Genomic DNA, 22675 nt, shown 5'->3' on the forward strand with positions numbered 1-22675 from the left:
CACATTGTAAGAATATTAGAAAAAACAAAGAAAATGGGTCTGCACTATTGCAATATAATAATAGAAGGATAATAAACAGTTCCGTGCGCCACACAAAGAGCATATGTAAAAAAATACAGAGGAAATTTTGTGTCTAAATGGGCACTGGAACCACATAAATACTCAATATATCAGAAACATGTCTGCATATATTAAAAAAACAATTTTTATTAAGTGAAAAAGTTTAAAAATCTTTAAAAACATACCGCACAAAATAAGGCAGTCCAGACTTTCCAAAGGTCTCCTTAATACGACGCATAATTTGCAAACAGGGAACAATCTGTCAAGAATATCCAGGGTACAAGGGGAATACCCAGCTTGGCACAGATCTTATAACTGCTCCAGCATAAATTATCACAGATAACATATGTACAAGACACCTAGAGCATGCTCAAATAATATTCATTATTATCAATATAATACCTGTACAAGGTAATATAAAGCGATAAATGACCCTAGATCCCTGTAAGAGAGGGGTGCGATCGTGAACCGGCTGATGGCCCCACGCGTTACGCCAACCAAATGCTAGGCACCCCTGAGGAAGCCTAGCATTTGGTTGGCGTAACGCGTGGGGCCAGCAGCCGGCTCCCAATCGCTCCCCTCTCTTACACGGATCTAGGGTTATTTATCGCTTTATATTTCCTTGTACAGGTATTATATTGATAATAATGAATTTTATTTAAGCCTTCGCTAGGTGTCTTGTACATATGTTATCTCTGATAATTTATGCTGATTCAGCTATAAGATCTGTGCCACTCTGGGTATTCCCCTTGTACCCTGACTAATCTTGACAGATTGTTCCCTGTGTGCATATTATACTTTGTATTAGGCTGGTTTCAGACGTCCACGTTTCAGGTACGTGTGACATTCGTTTTTAACATGGATGCCACACGTGCCCATGTTATTCTATGCAGTTTCTCACATGGCCGTGTTTTCACACAAACCTTGTGGCCCCGCACACACTCATGTCCATTTTTTCTCCGGAAGTACACGTGTCACACGGATCGCACACTGATGTGATCTGTGTGGCATCTTTGTGATACGTACCGGAGAAAACACGGGTCTCTGAAATAAAAACATTTAATATATATACCTGTATCCAGCGCTATTTTCTTTGGCTCTGCTGCCTCCTGCTTCTCACCCCCGCTCATTATATTCATTGATTATTCACTGTACTGAGGAGCTGGAATCCACAGCATTGCCGAGGACAGCATCGCAGGGACAGGTGAATATTCACAAAGCAAGCAGTGTGTGTGCAGTGACTTCCAGGAGGTCATTGGAGTTCCCAATGAATTTTGATGAACCCGTGAATTGTCGCGGGGGTGTCATCAAGATGTCATCAGAGTTCATTGGGAACTCCAATGACCACCTAGATGTCACTGCACACACACTGCTTGCTCAATACTCACCTGTCACTGACGATGCGGTCCCCGATGCTGTCCTCGGCAGTGCTGTACCCAGCGCTGTCCCCAGCAATGCTTCGACTTCCAGCTCCTCAGTGCAGTGAATAATCAGTGAGTATAATGAGCGGCGATCAGAAGCAGGAGGCAGCAGAGGCGAAGGAAACAGCGCTGGATAAAGGTGAATATAGAACATCTTTTTATTTCAAAGACCCGTGTTTTCTCCGGTAAGTGTCACGCGTATGTAAAAACAGATGTCACACGTGTGACCATAACCATGCATGTGGCTTGTACCTGATTAAACATGGACTTCTGAAACCGGCCTTAGGGAGACCTTTGGAATGTCTGGACTGCCTTTTTTTTGTGTGTGATGTTTTTAAAGATTTTTAAACTTTTTCACTTAATAAAATTTTTTTTTAATATATGCGGACATGTTTATGATCTATTCAGTATTTATGTAGTTTAGACATAAAATTTCCTCTGTTCTTTTCTATATTGTACGAATATGTCATTAATGTGAGAAATTAGAGATGAGGGAATCTGAAAAAGTAAAGTTCGGAGTTTGTACTGAACACGGACTTTACCACAAAAACAGTGTTCGAGTTCAGCGCTTGGGTGCTTTACGTATGCTAGCCACTCGCTCAAGCAGCGCTGTGCTCAGGTACACTCAGTGCTTGGGCCAGTGGGAGCCACTTGCAGTGTTTGAATAGCTCTTACTGGGGTAAAATCAACGTTATCAGATGTACAAAAAAAGAAAATAGAACAAGCCCTCCCAACCTTCCTCAAAAATATTTTGTTTATGGCTGGCTGTATGTGGGCAAAGAGCCAAACTGCTAGTCAGTGACTTCTATTGGGGTTCAGTTCAAGTCCGGGTCCAGAACCGAACTTTATCTCAAGTCTGGCTAAACCCGCCACACCCAACTTCCACAAGTCCACTCATCACTATCAGAGATTGTACAAGCCTTTACATCTGAAGGGCGCTTTACACGCAGGGACATCGCTAGCGATGTCGCTCGTGAAAGCACCCTCCCCCGTCGTTTGTGCTTCATGGGGAAATCTCTGCCTGTGGCGCACAATATCGCTAGTCCCCGTCACACATACTTACCTTCCTAGCGACGTCGCTGTGGCCGGCAAACAGCCTCTTTTCTAAGGGGGCGGTTCGTGCAGCGTCACAGCGACGTCACACGGCAGGCGTCCAATTAAAACGGAGGGGCGAAGAGCAGCCGCATGAAAGTCACGCCCACCTCGTTGCCGGAGGACGCAGGTACTGTGTTGTTCGTCGTTTCTGGGGTGTCACACGTAGCGATGTGTGCTGCCACAGGAACGACGAACAACCTGCGTCCAAAGCAGCAACGATATTTTAGAAATGGACAACGTGTCAACAATCATCGATTTGGTAAGTACTTTGCATCGTTAGCGGTCGCTCGTACGTTTCACACGCAATGACGTCCCTAACGAGGCCGGATGTGCATCACGAATTCCGTGACCCCAATGACATCTAGTTAGCGATGTCGTTGTGTGTGACGGGGCCTTAAGTGAAGACTTCAGCTGCTCACATGACATGTGACATGATGGGAACACCGATCGCCAGTAATTTTTTGTGTATGTTGTTGATGATTGTGTATATTTTAAGACTCTTCTATTATTTTTTTTTTTGCCATGTCCCCTTTTTTGGACTTTTTTTCAAAACTAGCTAGTGAAATGAAAAATAGTCTATAAAACACATATTAAGTATTGATAGACCGTAAATCAGGTGAAAAAGCACACATGCCAATATTTGGGTGAAAACATCCTCGAATTCTGAAGCAATTTTGTGTTTTGAATGTTCTTCTGCGTTCTGTATGGCTTTGATGTTATCCATAATTAGAGCATGGGTAGGTAAGAGCGTATTGTAAAGGTACCGATGTGTACAACTGATATCTTATTGGCATACAAGAAGGGATTGCTACAAGCCACCTCTGAGTCTATGGTGCCAGAGGTAATCTGCGGACACCTGGATTGCATCCATAATATTCTTTGATGTTACATTCAAAAACTATTGTTCAGTTTTAAAAGAATAAGCGTTAGGGGAAACTTGTTTGCAATGCATTGGCAGATAGTATTGTTGCAGGCAGTCAATATGGTGTACTAAACAAGCATCATTAATAGGCTTTGCTTTGACAGCCACAGCAGATGGATTGCTTGCATTTCGATTGGAGAAAAAAAATGCTGTATTCATAGACCTGCTTTGAATGATGGGTTTAGTAATTGCCCTTATAAAATGTCTGATTTTGGAAGTGGAAAAAGAATAGAGGGGAAAAAAAAAGCAGTGCGCAAAGAGAAAAGTCGCATATTAGGCACAGGTATTGTGTTTTGTCACTCAGGAATTAAATTACCATGAAAGAGTTTTTCCAACACTGTCAAGTTGTGTTTGTTCTTAGTGTAGCTTTACTATGTGAAGTGCAGCAGTAAGTGTGCGATTGTGATGATTCGGGCTAAGAATTTAATTTCTCTATGTGCACTAAACTGGATAACTGGTCATAGGCAATGCAGTGTTGAGGAGAGATGGTTCCTTTTCTCCCCCACATAATTTTATGCTAGTTTTATATTACGCTTGTGAAATAATATTACGCAGACATCCGCTGAAAAGTTAAAAGGAATCTGTCAGCAGGTTTTTGCTACCTCAGCTGTCAGCAGCATGATGTGGGCAAAGGGATTCTGAATCCAACGATGTATCACTTAGGGTATGTGCACAAGTAGCAGATTTGTGTGCAGATTTTTTGCTCACAAAACTGCATGTTTTGGCAGGAAAACCGCACAAGAAAAAAATGCTAATTTTTTTTATTGCGTTTTTGAGGGGGGTTTTTTTTAAGTGTATTCACTGCCGTTTTCCTATTTGTTTTTTTTTTACACATTGCAATAGTGAGGGTTCCTGTGCTGTACCCACGTGATTGTCGCTGGGTCTCCGGCTCTCACTGCCCGGAGCAGTACACGTGCCTCTACCGTTAGTTTAACCCCCTGAATGCTACGATCAATGCGATCTGAGCATTCAGGAGGCATTGAGAGGGATTGCTTACCTCTCCCTGGCGATCAGGTACCTTTAATGCGATCACTGGACCTGATTGCTGTTATGGCAGCTCTAGGTAGTCACCATGATGACCCCGGGTTTCTGAGATACGAAAAGCCTAAGGCTACTTTCACACTTCAGTCTTTTTCCATCAGTCACAATCCCTTGCCTTGAGAAAATACGGTATCCTGCAACATATTTTGCAGGATTCAGTTTTTTCTCCATAGACTTGTATTAGTGACGGATTGCGACTAATGGCCTTGCGTTGCATGCGCCGCGCGACGGATCAGTCATGGAATGACTGACTGACTGTCGGGCGGAAGGAACTGACACTGTAACATTTTTTGGAGTGTCCAAAAAATGCACTGTGCAGGATTCCGTCACAATACGTCGAGAGGTATAATGGTTGCCTATGGTACTGAATTCCGCCATAATCCGTCGCACGACAGAATCCAGTGCTGGATTCCGTCATGTTCTACTGAGCAAGCCCAGTATATACATAATCACATTGCAAGGCTCCAGATAGGCTTGATAGAAATAATGCACACACAATTTTAGCTATAACAACATTTATTCTGCCCCTTTCTCTATAAACTGTCACATATGGCCTATGAAAACACAGTAATAGGTCACCAAAATGTCTGCCACTCCCATTGGGCTGTCTTAAAATCAAACAGATCATGACGGATCTGTCGTAAAACGGACGCACAATGGATGTAACGGTCGCGACGGATCAGTTATTTCACAGGATTCCTGTGAACGGAATCCTGTGAAATAACACATCCGTTGTGTCCTTTGACAGGTGGAAAACGCTGGATCCGTCGCAACGACTGACCTGACGGATTTGAAACGACTGAAGTGTGAAAGTAGCCTTAAGGGGGCTTTACACGGTACAATATCGTTAATGTTTTATCGTCGGGGTCACGTCGTTAGTGACGCACATCCGGCGTCATTAACGAGATTGCAGCGTGTGACACTTATGTGCGACCTGAAACGATCGCAAAAGCAGACAAAATTGTTTGCCACAGAGAGGTAGTCCTAAAACCAAAAATCGTTCACCTCTCATTAGCGATGTTGTTCCTCGTTCCTGTGGCAGCACACATCGCTGTATGTGACACCGCAGGAGCGAGGAACATCTCCTTACCTGCCTCCACCGGCAATGCGGAAGAAAGGAGGTGGGCGGGATGTTTACATCCCGCTCATCTCCACCCCTCTGCTTCTATTGGACGCCTGCCGTGTGACGTCGCTGTGCAGGGCAGGTAAAGCCGTGTGACGGGGTAGCGCGATTTTGTGCGCGACGGGCAGCGACATGGCCGTGTCGCACAAACGATGGGGGCGGGTACGCACGATAGCGATATCGTTACCGATATTGCTACCGTGTAAAGCTCCCTTTACACACCATGCCGGATTCATGGTGTATGAGGGGAAGTGTTGGTGCTGTGAGTGCAGCCCTGACAGATATAATCCATTATATTGATTGAGCACAAGCACTGCAGTAGATTATATTCGCACTAAAAAAAGAAGAAGTCGCTACGAAACGTGCGCGCGTCGGGGCAGGCGCCGTACACTGAGAGGAGGCTGTGCTCCATAACCCCAGGTGAATATATCACTATTTTGTGATTAGAGTGTGCCGATTCTGACACCTCTTTAGGATTAGGATTATTTACATCTATATCTTTCCCTTCCTGGTCTAAAAAATCTTTGAGCTGTGTCTCACTCTCTCTACATTCCACCTGCATTTTTGAGGCTGTCGGTTTAGTGTTAGTGGTAATCTGGAATGATATTTTCCTAACTTATTCATTTTGCCTACTATCAGCTGTACCTTTGGTGATTATATCCCATTAATGTGGCACCATTTACAGTGCCTGATAGCCTCTTTTTGGGGCAGGCATTGTATATTGTGAAGAGGCTGTGCTCTACAAATTCCTGGGGAATACACCACTATTTAGTGATTGGAGTGTGTCGATTCTGACAACTCCCTAAGATCATTTACGGGTCTAAAATCCCCTGAGCCCTGTGTCTCTCCTTTATATTCTTCCTGCTTTTCTGAGGCTGTCGGTTAGTGTTTATGGTGTTCAGGAACAATACCCATTTACAACAGGAACAATACCCATTTTGGCACCAATTTTAGCTACATTTTAGTGCCTGTTAGGTTTTGGCAGTAATTATAATTATAATCTATTACTCATTATTGTCCCTGAATTCCCTCACACTATCCCTATTGCCATACACTTGCTTTTCGATTGATATTATTCATATATACTATGCAGGTTTTTCTTGACGCCTTTTCCAGTCAACAACCGTGTGTGTGTGTGTTTTATGTATAATCTTAATTTTGATAATAAAGATATAACTTATTTAAGACCTTGTTGTTCGGTTCTTCTTTTTTGGTTTAAAAAAACGCAGAAACAATTGACATGCAGCTTCTTTTTTTCAGCGCCAAATTCTGCAAGGAAAGAAGAAGCAACTTGTGCACAGCAAGTCAGGATTCTTATAGACTTTGCTAGCATACGTTTTTCCTTGCAGTATTGATTAAAATCTGCAAGGAAAAACGCATGAAAAAAAAGGAACGTGTGCACATAGCCTTAGATTACTTTTTGCAGCCATTTTGACAAAGGGGTGCTTCACACATAGCGAGATCGCTACCGAAATCGCTGCTACGGCACGGTTTTGGTGACGCAACAGTGACCTCATTAGCGATCTCGCTGTGTGTGACACTGAGCAGCGATCTGGCCCCTGCTGCGAGATCGCTGCTCGTTACACACAGCCCTGGTTCGTTTTCTTCAAAGGCGCTCTCCCGCTGTGACACACAGATCGCTGTGTGTGACAGCGAGAGAGCGACGAAATGAAGCGAGCAGGGAGCAGGAGCCGGCATCTGGCAGCTGTGGTAAGCTGTAACCAGGGTAAACATCGGGTAACCAAGGTGGTTTCCCGATATTTACCTTAGTTACCAGCCTCCGCAGCTCTCACGCTGCCTGTGCTGCCGGCTCTGGCTCTCTGCACATGTAGCTGCAGTACACATCGGGTTAATTAACCCGATGTGTACTGTAGCTAGGAGAGCAAGGAGCCAGCGCTAAGCAGTGTGCGCGGCTCCCTGCTCTCGCGGTTATGATCGCTGCTTCGGCTGCTGTGTTTGACAGCTAAGCAGCGATCATAACAGCGACTTACAAGGTTGCTGCTACGTCACAGAAAATGGTGACGTAACAGCGACCTCGTTGTCGCTGTCGCTTAGTGTGAACCAGCCCAAAATCAAAGATTTTAACTTTAGCATGTAGTAGAGCTTAAGAAGTTGCCCCTGCCCACACTAGGCTTCAGTGTACATTTCCATTGACAGAAGCTGCGAATCACGAGCAGAGTCGGAACTGAGCTCACACACTGCTGCTTCTGACTAATAATAAAGTTAGTAAACATAAAACTTAACATTTAATTATATTAGATACTAAAAAATATATATACCACATTTGTGTGACTATGTGCACAGAAGAGAGAGGGAAATAGTCCCTACAATGTCCACTCCCTCCTGTGCTCTGCCTAGATTTCTAGGCAGAGCACAGGAGGGAGTGGACATTGTAGGGACTATTTCCCTCTCTCTTCTGTGCACATAGTCACACAAATGTGGTATATATATTTTTTAGTATCTAATATAATTAAATGTTAAGTTTTAGATAGGGTTTATGTTTACTGGTGTACATCCCTAAACTAGTGGAATTTGTAATAATAAAGTTAGGGAGCTTAAGCTAACATTGCAAGTAAACAAAAACACACTTTTTGATAAGAGATGCAAGGCTGAATTATCTTTTTTAACCTGCATGGTGTCTTCAGATTACATAGCAAAAACCTGCTGACAGATTCCCTTTAAGGCTCTAGAGTACATCATAGCTTGTATGTATGCAACTTTATGCTATTCTGGTAGACCCTCTCTCTTCCTGTACCAGTCTGTGCCTTGTTTTGTTAATGATTATTGTACTTGTGCCCACTATGTGTACACCTTTTCACAAGTAAAGCGTAATGGAATAAATGGAGCTCTAATATTAATGCAGTCATTGTCAGACTGGGAAGGTAAGAGCCCACTTGTAACATTGGTTCTGGCACCCATTGTCCATCTACTTGCAAATTTCTCATCACCCTCTTTCACAAATTTACTTTTGCTTCTATATAATGACATGCTAAGTAGTTTAATTAATGAATTATGAGATGCTGTTATTGTCTGTGCATTGTGATCCAAAAGTATTGGATCAACTACTCCTCATGTTGTTAATAAGTGGCTTACTCCTGCACAGAGGCCCACCGGGGGTTCTCCTGTTCCCTTGTGGGCCAGTCGCAGCCTGCATGTGTAGCACCCCATGGGACATGCAGGGCATAACTAATCAGCGGGCCAGTGGTTTTGTGGGGTTGCTGTGAATGACCTGACCCGGCTCTGTGGCCCCGTCGGCTACAGGCAAGGAGAGAGTCAAAAACGGGGGGAATGGGGGTTTGCTTTGCAAAGCCACTCGTGGTGTGCGGTGAGGGATTAGCCGCCGCTGCGAGATGTCACTCTCCTCCGGGGCTGATGTTACCGCAGCTCAGATAGTCCAGCTCCCCACAGGTGGAGGGAGCTCCGGGGTGAACAGTGGTGAAGGGGAAATGGCTGTTGGCGCCGAAGTGCGGGGTGGCAGCGATGGCAAATCAGAGTCTCACACAAGGGCTGCGGTTCCAGATGTTTTTTCTCACAGTTTGAGTGTTGTGCCCGCAGAGTACCAGTCCTTGCCATGATGAGCCCCAGCCGATCCCGGATGAAGCAGAGGTCACCACCGGTGTTGTAAAGCATATGAGGCCTTCCTCCTTGTGCCTTGTAGTGTGGATCCCCGTGGCGTGAAGCTACTTGGAGACCCCAGTGTCCTTGGCTTTAGTTGCTGTCCCATCCGCAGGCAGCGCAAAACTTGTTATAGACCCGACTGTGGCCGTGGCTCCTGTCTCTATCTGCTGCTGTGCCCCGGGACTTTTGGTGGTGGGCAATGGGACGTGAAATCCCCTTTCCCTGCAGATTTCCATGAAGGTTCCCCTTACCAAGGACTCTGCACATTGATTAGCGCCGGTCCCAAAGGGGCTACCGAGTGGTCTCACAGTGGTCTCTCCTGCTTCTCCCAGTCCGTCCTGTGCTAACTCAGTGCGGTGTCATGGCCCCTAGTCCTGGGACTAATTCCTTCAGCCTCCCGTCCCCAGGGCCAGTCTGCTAAACTCTGCTCGCCTAAGGCTGTCTGCTCTTTTCTGCTTCCAAACTGCTCTGAAGTAAAACTCCTTCTAAAGTGAAACTAAGTATGTTTGCTCCCTTCCAAGGCAGCCCCCACCTTTTTGATGACTCATCCTGCCCGGAAATTTCCCAGCCTGGTTTCCTGAGCAGTGTAAAGCGGGCTTTACACGCTATGATATCACTAGCAATTGCTAGCGATATCGTACGCAAAAGCACCCGCCCCCGTCGTGCATGCGATTTCGTAGGATCACTGCCGCAGCGAACATTATTGCTGCAACAGTGTCACACAAACTTACCTGGTCGGCGGCGGCGCTGTGACTGCCGAACAATCCCTCCCTCAAGGGGGAGGGACGTTCGGCATCACAGCGACGTCACCGCGACGTCACTAAGCGGCCGGCCAATCAAAGCGGAGGGGCGGAGATAAGCGGGACGTAACATCCCGCCCACCTCCTTCCTTCCGCATTGCGGCTGCCGGCAGGTAAGGAGACGTTCCTCGCTCCTGCGGTGTCACACACAGCGATGTGTGCTGCTGCAAGAGCGACGAACCACATCGATAATCAACCATTACCGATTTTTGGTTTTGGGACGACCTCTCCATGGTGAATGATTTTCACCATTTTTGAGGTCGCTTAAGGTCGCTGGTAATTGTCACACGCTGCGATATTGTTAATGACGCCGGATGTGCGTCACTAACAACGTGACCTCGATGATAAAACATTAACGATATCGTAGCGTGTAAAGCCCCCTTTAGGCTATGTGCCCACGTTGCGTTCCGTCCCTGAAGAAATTTCCTCAGCAATTTGAACAGTACACATGCGCTTCAAATCGCTGCAGAAACAGTGCGTACTGAAAAACCGATTTCATGCGCTCTGGATGCAGCTCCTCCCATAGACAGAGCGGGGGCTGCATGCAAAGCGCACAAAAGAAGTGACGTCACTTCTTAGAATGCAGTGCTTCAGCAGAAGCCGAAGCGCTGCGTTCTAATACGCCACGTGGGCATGGATTAGGCACAATCTTAATAGATTGTGCTGGAGACGCAGGATGCATGCAGTTACGCTGCGGTGCAGAACGCAGAGTAACTGCATGAAAATACGCTACGTGGGCACATAGCCTAAGTGCTGCCTCACTAACTGGGTGTTTATGTAAGTGTATTGTGTAAGCTCCAAGTGCCAGTGGTTAACCTCCTCCTACCCGGGATAAGCATTACACTTTAAGACAGATGCAATACTCTGTGGCGACTGAGCCTCAGGGGCGCCACACATGCAATTACCTCTTCCATTGACAATTATAAAATAAAAATTTAATGTTCAAAGCTGCTCATACACCTTACATGTTGCTGTAAGCTGTCACCCTCAGCCACCGCCCTCCAACACACAGATGCCCGGTTTGGTCGAGTAAGGAGCTTCCAGGCCTCTCAAGAGGCGACTTACAATGTATAGGTTTTGAAGGAACAAAAGGATCAGGCTTGGAAAGTCAAAATTCCCTATCCTTATCCTTGTTATCCCAACATCATCTGTCAATGGATAATCAAGAGGCCTTTAACGTGTTAGGGGTGCTTCACACATAGCGACAACGACGTTGCTGTTACGTCACCACTTTCTGTGACATAACAGCGACCTTGTAAGTCGCTGTTATGATCGCTGCTTAGCTGTCAAACACAGCGACGCAGCAGCGATCATAACATCGCTACATGTGCAGAGAGCAGGGAGCCGCGCACACTGCTTAGCGCTGGCTCCTTGCTCTCCTAGCTACAGTACACATCGGGTTAATTAACCCGATGTGTACTGCAGCTACATGTGCAGAGAGCAGGGAGCCGCGCACACTGCTTAGCGCTGGCTCCTTGCTCTCCTAGCTACAGTACACATCGGGTTAATTAACCTGATGTGTACTGCAGCTACATGTGCAGAGAGCCGGAGCCGGCAGCACAGGCAGCGTGAGAGCTGCGGAGGCTGGTAACTAAGGTAAATATCGGGTAACCACCTTGGTTACCCGATGTTTACCCTGGTTACAGCTTACCGCAGCTGTCAGATGCCGGCTCCTGCTCCCTGCTCGCTTCATTTGTCGCTCTCTCGCTGTCACACACAGCGATCTGTGTGTCACAGTGGGAGAGCGCCTTTGAAGAAAATGAACCAGGGCTGTGTGTAACGAGCAGCGATCTCGCAGCAGGGGCCAGATCGCTGCTCAGTGTCACACACAGCGAGATCGCTAATGAGGTCACTGCTGCGTCACCAAAACCGTGCCGTAGCAGCAATTTCGGTAGCGATCTCGCTATGTGTGAAGCACCCCTTAGATAGAGGACCATTCCAGCTGAGATTAGTGTGTGAAGCCAACTTTTTCTTGTGTAAGGAGACCTTTGGACTGTGATGTTGATTTTTTCTATGCAATTTTCATCAGCAATCATGTATGTATAATTTCAACTGAGCACGTCTGATCATTTGTTATCAGCTGGTAATTTTTTAAAAAGGTTATACTTTGAATTGTTAAGTGCTGTGGAACTTTTTCACTCTAACTAAAGATTATTATTTATATTATAATACAGTAAGTATACAGCCTATTTGTGTAACTACAGTACCTTGTCCACTGTCATCTAGATTTTATTTTTTTTCAGTGTGTTCATTTTCTACTCATGATCTAATTGTCGGACACCTTTTTCCTTACATAAAACTATTGTGGTGTAGTAAAAAAAAAGCTATATCAATGGCACTTTTTATTTATGCAGCGCTAGATTGGTGATTTAAATGTGAATCCCTTGCCCCCTGTCCTACTCACCTGCCACCGTCTTTATCTTTTTTAAGCTTTGCTCTGGTCAGTCTCCACTGATTTGTGACCTGTCAGTAGCTCCAGTGTTTCATGGATCATGTTGTAGGTCATAAATCAGTGCAACTCTATGAGACCCTCATCTTGACCTTGTTTTGGCTCTCATAGAGTTGCATTAAGCACTTGTGGCCAGGGGTGAGTATAAGACTGGGCAGGAGACTGACATTTAAAGCACCACTCCAGTGGTGAAACAAAAAAAAAAAAACATGGAATGGTGCTTTAACCCCTTCACTTCTGGGCGATTTGTTTTGTTTCGTTTTTCATTTGTTTTTTCCTCCCCTAATTTCGTGAGCTATATCTTTTTTATTTTTCCAGCCATGTAGCTGTATAAGAGCTTGTTTTTTGTGGAACCAGTTGTTCTTTTCAATGACACCTTTTATTCTGAAGTAAAGGAGCTAAAGGGCTATCCTCAAGTTATTAAATTGCTTTAATCAAGCAACTTGCCTTTTCTATCTGCTATCATTATCCTGCAATGTGAGCTTTTATCTGTACAGCTGGTTTCCATGGATCATGGCCTCTAGCGCCAGCTGAGATCCTGACCCAATGTGCTCAGTAGTTACATTCCAGTAGACGGGTTAACTCCTATCCCAGCAACCTTACCCCAGACCATTGATTTCTATGCAGTAGTTAGGTGCTGCCCCCCCCCTTCCCTCTCAGCTTCTGACAAGCTACTGCTGCAAATTTTCCAAATTCAGAGACAACTTCTTAATACCCCTTTAACCTTACCTATTTCTAAGTGAATCCGGCCAGAGGCAGGTCCCTGTAAAGTCAGGTAATCGGTTGTGCCACTAGGTAGTGGAAACTTAGAAGAGCACTAAACATGAGCTTAAAAGTAATCAGTCAGCAGGTTTTGGCTATGTAACCTGAGAGCAGTATGGTCTAGGGGCAGAAATCCTGATTCTAGCAGTGTATCACTTACTGAGCTGCTTTCTGTTTGTTTGACAAAATGATATTTTTCTGTGCTGTGTGTTTAGCAGTTTTCTGAATACTGAGCTCTGTGTAACCCACCCATACCACTTATTGTCAGTTTTACACTGTAAATTGGAAAAACTGATAATCCATGGTGGGAGGAGGACGCATGCTATGTACTTTCCTGGTGTCATACTGTAGTCTTATTACTCCATTGTACTGTAGCTTTTATTCATGCCCATTGCCTGATGAAATGTCAGTGTGAATGTTTATGGAGGTACACTTTAAACCTTCTTTCTTATTACTTGTAAAGGGAACCTGTCAGGTGCAATATGCAACCAGAACCACGAGCAGTTCTGGGTGTATATTGCTAATCCCTGCCTAACTGTGCCTGTATCTAGTAGCATAGATAAAGAGATCTTTAGAAAAAGTATTTCTAAATATGTTTTATCACGTGCTAATGAGCGCAGGGACTAGTCACAAGGGTGTTAGTTTCTGAACCCTCTTAGCATGTTAGCCCTCCCACAGGGGTGTAGTAACATGTTATGCAATGCAGCATCACCAGCGGTGATGTGTGTACCTGTGTCCGCTGTCAAGCTGATCTGAATGCCTGGCACTTCCAGTCATGCACACTAGACCTACATACACCTGGCTTCATACTGCGCATGACCGTGAGTGCCGGTCATTCAGGGCAGCGCTGACAGTGGACACAGGTACGTGCGTCACCGATGGTGATGCTGCATTGAATAGCATGTTAGCATGCCCCTGTGGGCGTGCTATCATGCTAAGAGAGCGGAATGAGCGCAGGAACTGACGCCCTTGGGACTAGTCCCCTCGCTCATTAGCATATGATAAAAGATCTTCAGAAATACTTTTTCTAAAGATCTCTTTATCTATACTACTAGATACAGGGACGGTTAGGCAGGGATTAGCAATATTCACCCAGAACTGCTCATAATTCTAATTACATATTGCACTTGACAGGTTCCCTTTAACCATTACATTATAGCCTTTTGGAAATAAGATGAAAGAATCTGCATACCTTGAAATATACCCATAGGCTTTTATGGAGAAGATTTTTGAACTACATCTGTCTGAAAAGAACGTGGCAAAAAAGAATCAATTGTGTGTATGCCAACTCTATACAAACAGTATTTCTTTCTGCATCCCATTTTTGCACCAAAAAAAGGACATTTTTCAACAAGGTTTATACAACTAATTACAGAAGATCTCACAAGAATTTACACAAGACAAAACCTACTTGTCACAAACAGAGAAATAAAAAAAAAATAAAGCAGAACAACAAAACACTATCAAACAAGAGGTCCTCCCCCCAAGGATAAAAAAAAACACTTTTCCCACTTTGCACCCATATGATAAACTGATATATTGACCTGTTGGTCCTTTTCTTTCTCGAGAGGTCATGTTTCTGTCTCCCCTTGTTGTCAGGAGTGTGTAAATACATGGGATGTTCACTCTATAGCTTGATATGTTTTGTTTCTTCTTCCTCCAGTAATCTCCAGCAACTATCAGACGTGCCTGGGTCTCCTAATGCACTACCCACCGATCGGTGACGTTCACTCCCTCATTCTCAAGGCTCTGTTTCTGCGAGACCCAAAGGTATAGTAACACTAAAAGCCTGTTCTCTTCAGTGCCTCAAGCACACCAACAATTACACCATCAAAGAGTAGAAATGTGTTTTAGACGGAGAGCTTACTTGGCAGCTAGTAATAGACATTAGCATAAAGTTTTGGGACCTCATGGAGAGATTACGTCTGGAGGCTGTCATCTACTATCTGTACTGACAATGGTACATATCATTAATCACAGAGGGTGCATGTGGAGGGGGGAGATGCTTGAGATCTGTATTAATTGTATGCTGTATAGCAACAAGTTTTGCAGGGTTGCTTTTGAAGCAGGTGAGAGACATTTTCTGCACTTTCATGATATAGTTAATGTTTAATTTCATATACCATGCATATTGTATGACAACATAAAGGTTAAAAAACATCTATTCTAATTCACATAGTTGCTGCATGACATTTTACTTGTTGGAATTATTCTTCTATCGTTATGTGCTTGATACTATTTGCCTAGTTTTTGTTGCTTTTTTCTTATTACCATTGGATGGGCAGAGTAATTAATAATATTAAATATCATACAGAAACATGTTTAAAGAATCTATTCTAGGGTTCAATGAGATTTCCAAGATTACAGGAATCAGGGACTTTTGGGGCTGTTAGTGGTCCATGAATTTTTGGCTAACAGTGTCCTCTTTTATGGTCATTTGAAAGAGGGCCTGTTTGGGCATACAATTGATTGCCTTCATAGATACCACTGAGGGTCTCTAGACTTCACCCTGTGTTGGGCTGAATGTTAATAGGACTGTCTTTTATCTATACAGTAAGGGTACCGTCACACTTTAGCGACGCTCCAGCGATCCCACCAGCGATCTGACCTGGTCAGGATCGCTGGTGCGTCGCTATATGGTCGCTGGTGAGCTGTCAGTCAGGCAGATCTCACCAGTGACCAGCCCCCAGCCAGCAGCGACACATGGAAGCGACGCTGCACTTGGTAACTAAGGTAAATATCGGGTAACCAAGGGCTAGGTTACCCGATATTTACCTTTGTTACCAGCGCACACCGCTTAGCGCTGGCTCCCTGCACTCCTAGCCACAGTACACATCGGGTTAATAAGCAAACCGCTGTGCTTATTTACCCGATGTGTAGTCCAGCAACGTGTGCAGGGAGCCGGCTCTGGCAGCCTGAGAGCGGCGGTGCTACTAACTAATGTAAGTATCGAATAACCAAGAAAGGGCTTCCCTTAGTTACCCGATATTTACCTTAGTTACAGCTTACCGCAGGCTGCCAGAAGCCGGCTCCTGCTCCCTGCACATTCAGATCGTTGCTCTCTCGCTGTCACACACAGCGATGTGTGCTTCACAGCAGGAGAGCAATGTCAAAAAAATGAACCAGCACTGTGTGTAACAAGCAGCGATCTCACAGCAGGGGCCAGATCGCTGCTCAGTGACACACAGAGCGAGATCGCTGCTCAGTGACACACAGAGCAAGATCGCTAATGAGGTCACTGCTGTGTCACCAAAACCGTGACTCAGCAGCGATCTCGATAGCGATCTCGCTATGTGTGAAGCACCCCTAAGAGTGGACACAGCTAGCAGAGGGTCGCGTGCAAGAATTTGAAATGGGACGTTTGCTTCTTACTAGCTCATGATAGACCTCCAACTGTAACAATTCGCCACTTATAAGCTCTTGTCGTAGATGTCTCCATTTTTAATTACATTCAACACCGGACATATCATCAATAAATTTTGATTTATATTTCTAAATTAACATGGAAGAAATTTAGTGTTGGCCAGGAGAAATCTACTGATCAGCTCCAAAGGAAGCTCCAAATAGAGTTATCTTTTGCTATACCTTTAGCTGTGTTTACACACTGCAACATCGCAAAGGACATCGCTGTAACGTCACCGGTTTGGTGACGCAATAGCGACCTCCCTAAGTCTCTGCTAAGTCTCTGGTGAGCGTTCAAACAGGCAAACCTGGCCAACAACGCAACAGCGATCCGGACCTGCAGAGCAACCTAGCTGGTTGTTGGGGATGTTGATAAGCAGCCTTTTGAAAGGGAAGTTGCTAACAAAGTCGCTGCAAAGTCTTCACACACTGAAACTTCATGCTGCTCAGCGGGAAACAAAGGACCTAGGAATGGTCCTGAACGATTTGTAACGATTACAACTTCACAGCAGGGGCCGGGTCGCTGATAGGTTTCACACACTGCAACATCGCAAACAACATCGCTATTGCGTCACAAAACCGGTGACGTTACAGTGATGTCGTTTGAGATGTTGCAGTGTGTAAACCCAGGTTTAAGGCGTAAATGTGAGGCTACAGATAAAAAGTGCAGATAGGGTCTTACTTGATAAATAAAGGGAATTAATCAATGAGAAGAACTCACCTATTAGGGTTGTGCCAGTTACAACCCCTAAGACAGCCTGAGAAATGGTGGCTGCAGCAGCTACACGTGTGATGAAATCACTGTTGGGAGAGGAGAATTGGGGTTAATGCCGCTCTGTCGTCAAAATGACACGATATTGATTCTATCAATTCTTTCATTTTACTCAGGTCAACGCGTTTCGGAGACACTCAGTCTCCATCGGGACAAAAGAAGAATCAACATAGATTGTTAATTCCTCTTTAGTCCTGATGGAGATTGACTTTCTTCAAAACTCGTTGACATTTTGGCGACAGAGCGGCATTAACACTGATTCTTCTCTCTAACATTGATACCTTTAGGCCTATTATTGAGTCACAGTTTGGTCCTGACATAGATTCCTCTGGTACTCTGTTAGGCTAGTCCGACTCTTCATATCATAGATACGTAACATAACCTTATAAATAAAACTTTGTGTGGAAAGGGACACAATATAAGACATATTGGGGTCATAGATACAATATATGATCACAACGCACAATTGCGTAGTATGTAACAATGCGGCAAGTAATGAGCGGTAATTGCGTGCTGCTTAAAGGGGTTATCCGGCTTATTTTGACATTTTTTATTATTACCCTATTGGGCTACATTGGGGCAGGTAAGTAGATAGTGACCACTTACTTGCCCTGCTGTCAGCCCCTCTTCCCCCGGCACAGAGTGATCATGTGACCGCTCCTGCCGCGATTTTGCTGCTTCCGGTCATTTCATGTCAACATGGGCAGGACCCCTCCCTGCACCCTCCCACACATTCCCCCGCACCCCGTACTTTCCCCACCCACGGTGTCACCGCCAGCACCAGGCCCCCTGCTTACAGTGCTTAGGATAGCAGGAGTGCCCGTCCAATCTGTGTCCCGCTCCTTGCCAGCCCCGCGGCTGCTCGCACTGCAGTGTATCAGCAGCTTCTCACAGTGCGTGCAGCCATGGGGATGACGAGCGCTGCTGGCAGGAGGTTAGATGAGATCATTACCTCCTGTGATGATCTCCTCCTCTGCCGATGTCACCGCTATCACTGCCTTCTATGCCCACTGCATTCTCACGTCACGTCTTGCGGGCGGCCCGAGACTGTCACTAGCGGTGACGTCACGGGCTCTCGCGATACTGCTGAGAACGCGGCGGGCATAGAAGTCAGTGACGGCGCTGTAGAGCAGGAGATCGTCACTGCAGGTAATGATCTCATCTAACCTCTGACAGCAGCGCTCGTCATCCCCTGCAGTGACCTGGGCTATTGATGTTAGCTCAGGTCACTGCACTGGTCTCCCAGACAATGGGGACATTCTGTTCTTCATTGACTGGGACAGTGACTATGGTATGGATTGTCGTGGGACCCCCTTATTGGATTACGCTGGACCCTGATTTTATTGTTCTTTTCAATAAATTGGTGAAAGAGGGAATGTTTTGGGGAGTGTTTTTTCAAATAAAACATTTTTTGTTGTCTATTTTTTTTTTTTACTGACTGGGTTGGTGATGTCTGGTATCTGATAGACGCGTGACATCACCAACTGCTGGGCTTCATGCCAGGTGACATTACACATCTGGCATCAACCCCGTATATTACTCCGTTTGCCACCGCACCAGGGCAACGGGAAGAGTTGGGGCGAAGCGCCAGGATTGGCACATCTAATGGATGTGCCACTTTCTGGGGCGGCTGTAGCCTGCTATTTTTAGGCTGGTGAGTGTCCAATAACAGTGGACCTCCCTAGTCTGAGAATACCAGACCACAGCTGTCCACTTTACCTTGGCTGGTGATCCAATTTGGGGGGACCCCACTTTGTTTGTTTTAAATTATTTATATAATTTAAAATAACAGCATGGGGTGCCCTCTGTTTTTGATTACCAGCCAAGGTGAAGCTGCCAGCTGTGGTTTGTAGGCTGCAGCCATCTGCTTTACCCTAGCTGGCTACAAAAGATAGGGGGACCCCACGTCGTTTTTTTTTAATTTATTTATTTTTTGGCTAAATACAAGGCTAAGCACCCTTTAGTGCCACATGAAAGTAACTAAAGGGTGCCAGCTTAGAATATGCAGGGGGGTGGGACATTATATAGGTCTTTCTCATCTATCTATCTATCTATCTATCTATCTATCTATCTGTCTATCTATCTATCCCATTCATTCATCCGTCTATCTCTCTGTCTCTATATCTATCTATCCATCTCTATATCTACTCATCTATTTATCTTTCTTGCTGCTTCCGTTTTTTGCGGTCCACAAAAAAACGGAAGTCACACGGATGCATCTGTGAAAAAAAACGGATCGGTTTTTTTGCGGACCGCAAAAACGGAACGGTCATGTGAATGTAGCCTACATGTGTTCCCTATGGGGGTAGGGGTCGGTACAGAACGATGGGGGGGTCGGTACAGAGCACCGTTTGTGTGTGTGTGTGTGTGTGTGTGTGTGTGGGGGGGGGGGGGGGTGTTGCAGAGCCCGATGTGTGTGGGGGCGCAGAGCCTGATGTGGGGGGGGGGCGCAGAGCCCGATGTGGGGCTGTTATTTCCAATGCTAGAGTGATAACAGGTCAGTGCTGGGGCAGAGTACTGACAGGGAATGTGTGTGCAGGAGGCGGGGCTGGACAGTGAGGACAGGCGGTGCCAGCTCTGACTGGGAGGTTTGGCACTGGAAGAGGTCAGTTTGCTGGAGCTGAATGTAAACAAAGAGCTGCAGAGAATAAAGGGATAATTCAAGAGGAACAAAAGTTAGAAAACAAAAAATAACAATGTAGGGGTGATTTATATGACAATACAGCACAGATAAACTCAAAAATGTTTGGTAGGCTAATGTCGGACAACTCCTTTAAGTAGATGACCGCTGTATCCAATGACTGACATTAAGGGTGAGGCATATGATCATAGTAACCAGTGGAGACCATTACCACCCGCAGGAGCTTTAAAGGTTTTTAATTTTTGGTTTTTTTTCTATTGTGTTTCTACATACCCTATGGTTGGAAAAAAATTATATACTGGACAACCTCTTTTAATTTGGGCTCCATTTCACCTCCTTTCTTGTTTTTTATTGATCTTTTAATGACCTCCTTAGTGTTTACCAGCTTGTTCTTTTGAGAGCGGAAAAACTAACGCCCAATTAGAAACAAAAAGTCATAGAGGATGCGAACATATTGTTTTCTTTAAATATCCAGATGTTCCGCCGTGTCCTGAAGGCAGTAAGGCCTGAGAATAAAAGGTTTGAGACTATTGTTTTAAGTTAACGGTGAATTTTGGAAATCTGCCTGTACCCTTTAGCAAATACAATTCTAATATAGCAACATCAGCATCGAAATATTTTCTTGCTACACATCCATATCCGTGTTTCATTGATTTTAAAAGTGTTAACCTTCTCACAATGAGTTATACCTACCACATTGCTAAATTTGTAAAGCAAACATTACCATTTTAAATTAGCTACTAAGAACAAAACAAGAGCTTTCCTTTAATTTTATGACCATTTGTGTTTATAGCAATAGCCAGAAGTGAATTCAACAGTAAAAATTGATGCATATAATGTTCTCTGTGAATGTAGCACACACGCACTCAGTGGCGTGCAAAAGTTTGTGAACCCCTGGAGTCATAATTACTGTTATTGTTGTGAACAGTTAAGCCAGTTGAACATGAAAGTATCTCTAAAAGGCATAAATGAAAGGTGAAACATTTTCTTTGTATTTTAGGCAAAAAAAATATTTTAATCTTTTATTACATTTTAAAAATACAAAAAGGAAAATGGGGCCGATACAATAGTTTAGACACCCTTGAAGATTCCTGTGCTTAGATAACTTTTACTAAGGTTTCAGACCTTAATTAGCCTGTTATGGTTATGCCTTGGTCACAATCATGGTTAGGAAAGGCCAGGTGATGCAAATTTCACAGCTTTATAAAAACACGGCAACTCTAACATTGTGCCAAAAAACAGTAGCCATAGATTTTGCTAACCAGCTGCCTAGCACTCTGAAAATGGTGCAGGCCCACAAAGTAGGAGAAGTCTATAAGAGGATAGCAAAGCATTTTCAAGTTGCCCTTTCTTCAGTGTAAAATGTAATTAAGAAATGACAGTTAACAGGAATAGTGGAGATCTAAATGAGATCTGGAAGACCAAGCAAAATTTCGGTGAAAGCTGCTCATAGGATTGCTATGGAGGCAAATCAGAAACCCCGCCTGACTGCAAAAGACCTTCAGGAGGATTTAGCAGACTCTGGAGTTGTGGTACATTGTTCTTTTGTTCAGAGACACCTGCACAATCATGGCCTTCACGGAAGAGTCATCAGAAGTTAACCTCTCCTGCGTCCCCACTATAAAATTCAACATCAGAAGTATGCAAAACACCATATAAACAAGCCTAATGCATTTTGGAAACAAGTCCTGTGGACCAATGAGGTTAGAACTTATTGGCCACAATGATCAAAGATATGTGTGGAGAAAAAAGTGCATAGAATTTCAGAAAAAAGAATATCTCACTAACCATTAAACATGGGGGTTGATCAGTCATGCTTTGGGGTTGTGTTGCAACCAGTGGTATGGGGAACATTTCAAAGGTAGAGGGAAGAATGTATTCAATGAAATTTCAACAAATTCTTGATGCAAACATAACACCTTCTGTAAAAAAGCTGAGGTTGAAAAGAGGATCGCTGCTACAGATGGTATTGATGCTAAACACACATCAAAATCCACAATAGACTACCTCAAAAGGTGCAAGCTGAAGGTTTTACAATGGGCCCCTACAGTCACCTTATCAGAACATCATTGAAAAGCTGTGGCTAAGATCTCAAAACAGCAGAGCATGCAAGACAACCTAGGGATCTCACAGAACTGGAAGACTTTTCCAAGGAAGAATGGATGAAAATCCCTCTAAGGCTATGTGCACACACTGCGTTTTTTTGACGCTGCGTTTTTGTGCGTTTTTGGCCGCTAAAAACGCACAAAAACGCACCTGCGTCGAAAAAACGTGGCAAAAAACGCACGCGTTTTGCCGCGATTTGGTGCGTTTTTTTGCTGCGTTTTGCTGCGTTTTTGCTCACTGCGTCCTTATGCGTTTTTTATCAGTGAACAAAAAAAAAGGTCTGATGTCATTTCCTTCTTCAATGTGTTCTTCATTCTCCACTAGTGTATGCAGAAGAGCAGACAGCTGCAGAACTACAAGGCTCAGCATACTCCATCCAATAGTGTATGCAGGAGAGCAGACAGCAGCTGTCGAACTACAAGGCTCAGCATCCTCCTTCCAGGACTGTATGCAGGATTTCTTT

General features: G+C 44.6%; 1 protein-coding gene and 1 long non-coding RNA gene across 3 annotated transcripts in view; one reads left to right on the top strand and one right to left on the bottom strand.

Moving 5' to 3' along the window:
* The window catches only part of LOC142244448 (uncharacterized), a 112100-nt gene extending 97045 nt beyond the window's left edge, over positions 1 to 15055 (bottom strand). The window contains exon 1 of the long non-coding RNA XR_012724550.1: positions 14836 to 15055. This is a non-coding gene — a long non-coding RNA (uncharacterized LOC142244448). The remainder of the gene's footprint in view (positions 1 to 14835) is intronic.
* The window catches only part of TBC1D5 (TBC1 domain family member 5), an 835136-nt gene that overhangs the window by 627348 nt on the left and 185113 nt on the right, over positions 1 to 22675 (top strand). For both annotated transcript variants that reach the window (XM_075316666.1, XM_075316667.1), the window contains exon 16: positions 14955 to 15061. In XM_075316666.1, the coding sequence (XP_075172781.1) occupies positions 14955 to 15061 (107 nt within the window). The remainder of the gene's footprint in view (positions 1 to 14954; positions 15062 to 22675) is intronic.

Source organism: Anomaloglossus baeobatrachus, chromosome 6 (assembly GCF_048569485.1).
Source record: "Anomaloglossus baeobatrachus isolate aAnoBae1 chromosome 6, aAnoBae1.hap1, whole genome shotgun sequence".
Lineage (NCBI taxonomy): Eukaryota > Metazoa > Chordata > Amphibia > Anura > Aromobatidae > Anomaloglossus > Anomaloglossus baeobatrachus.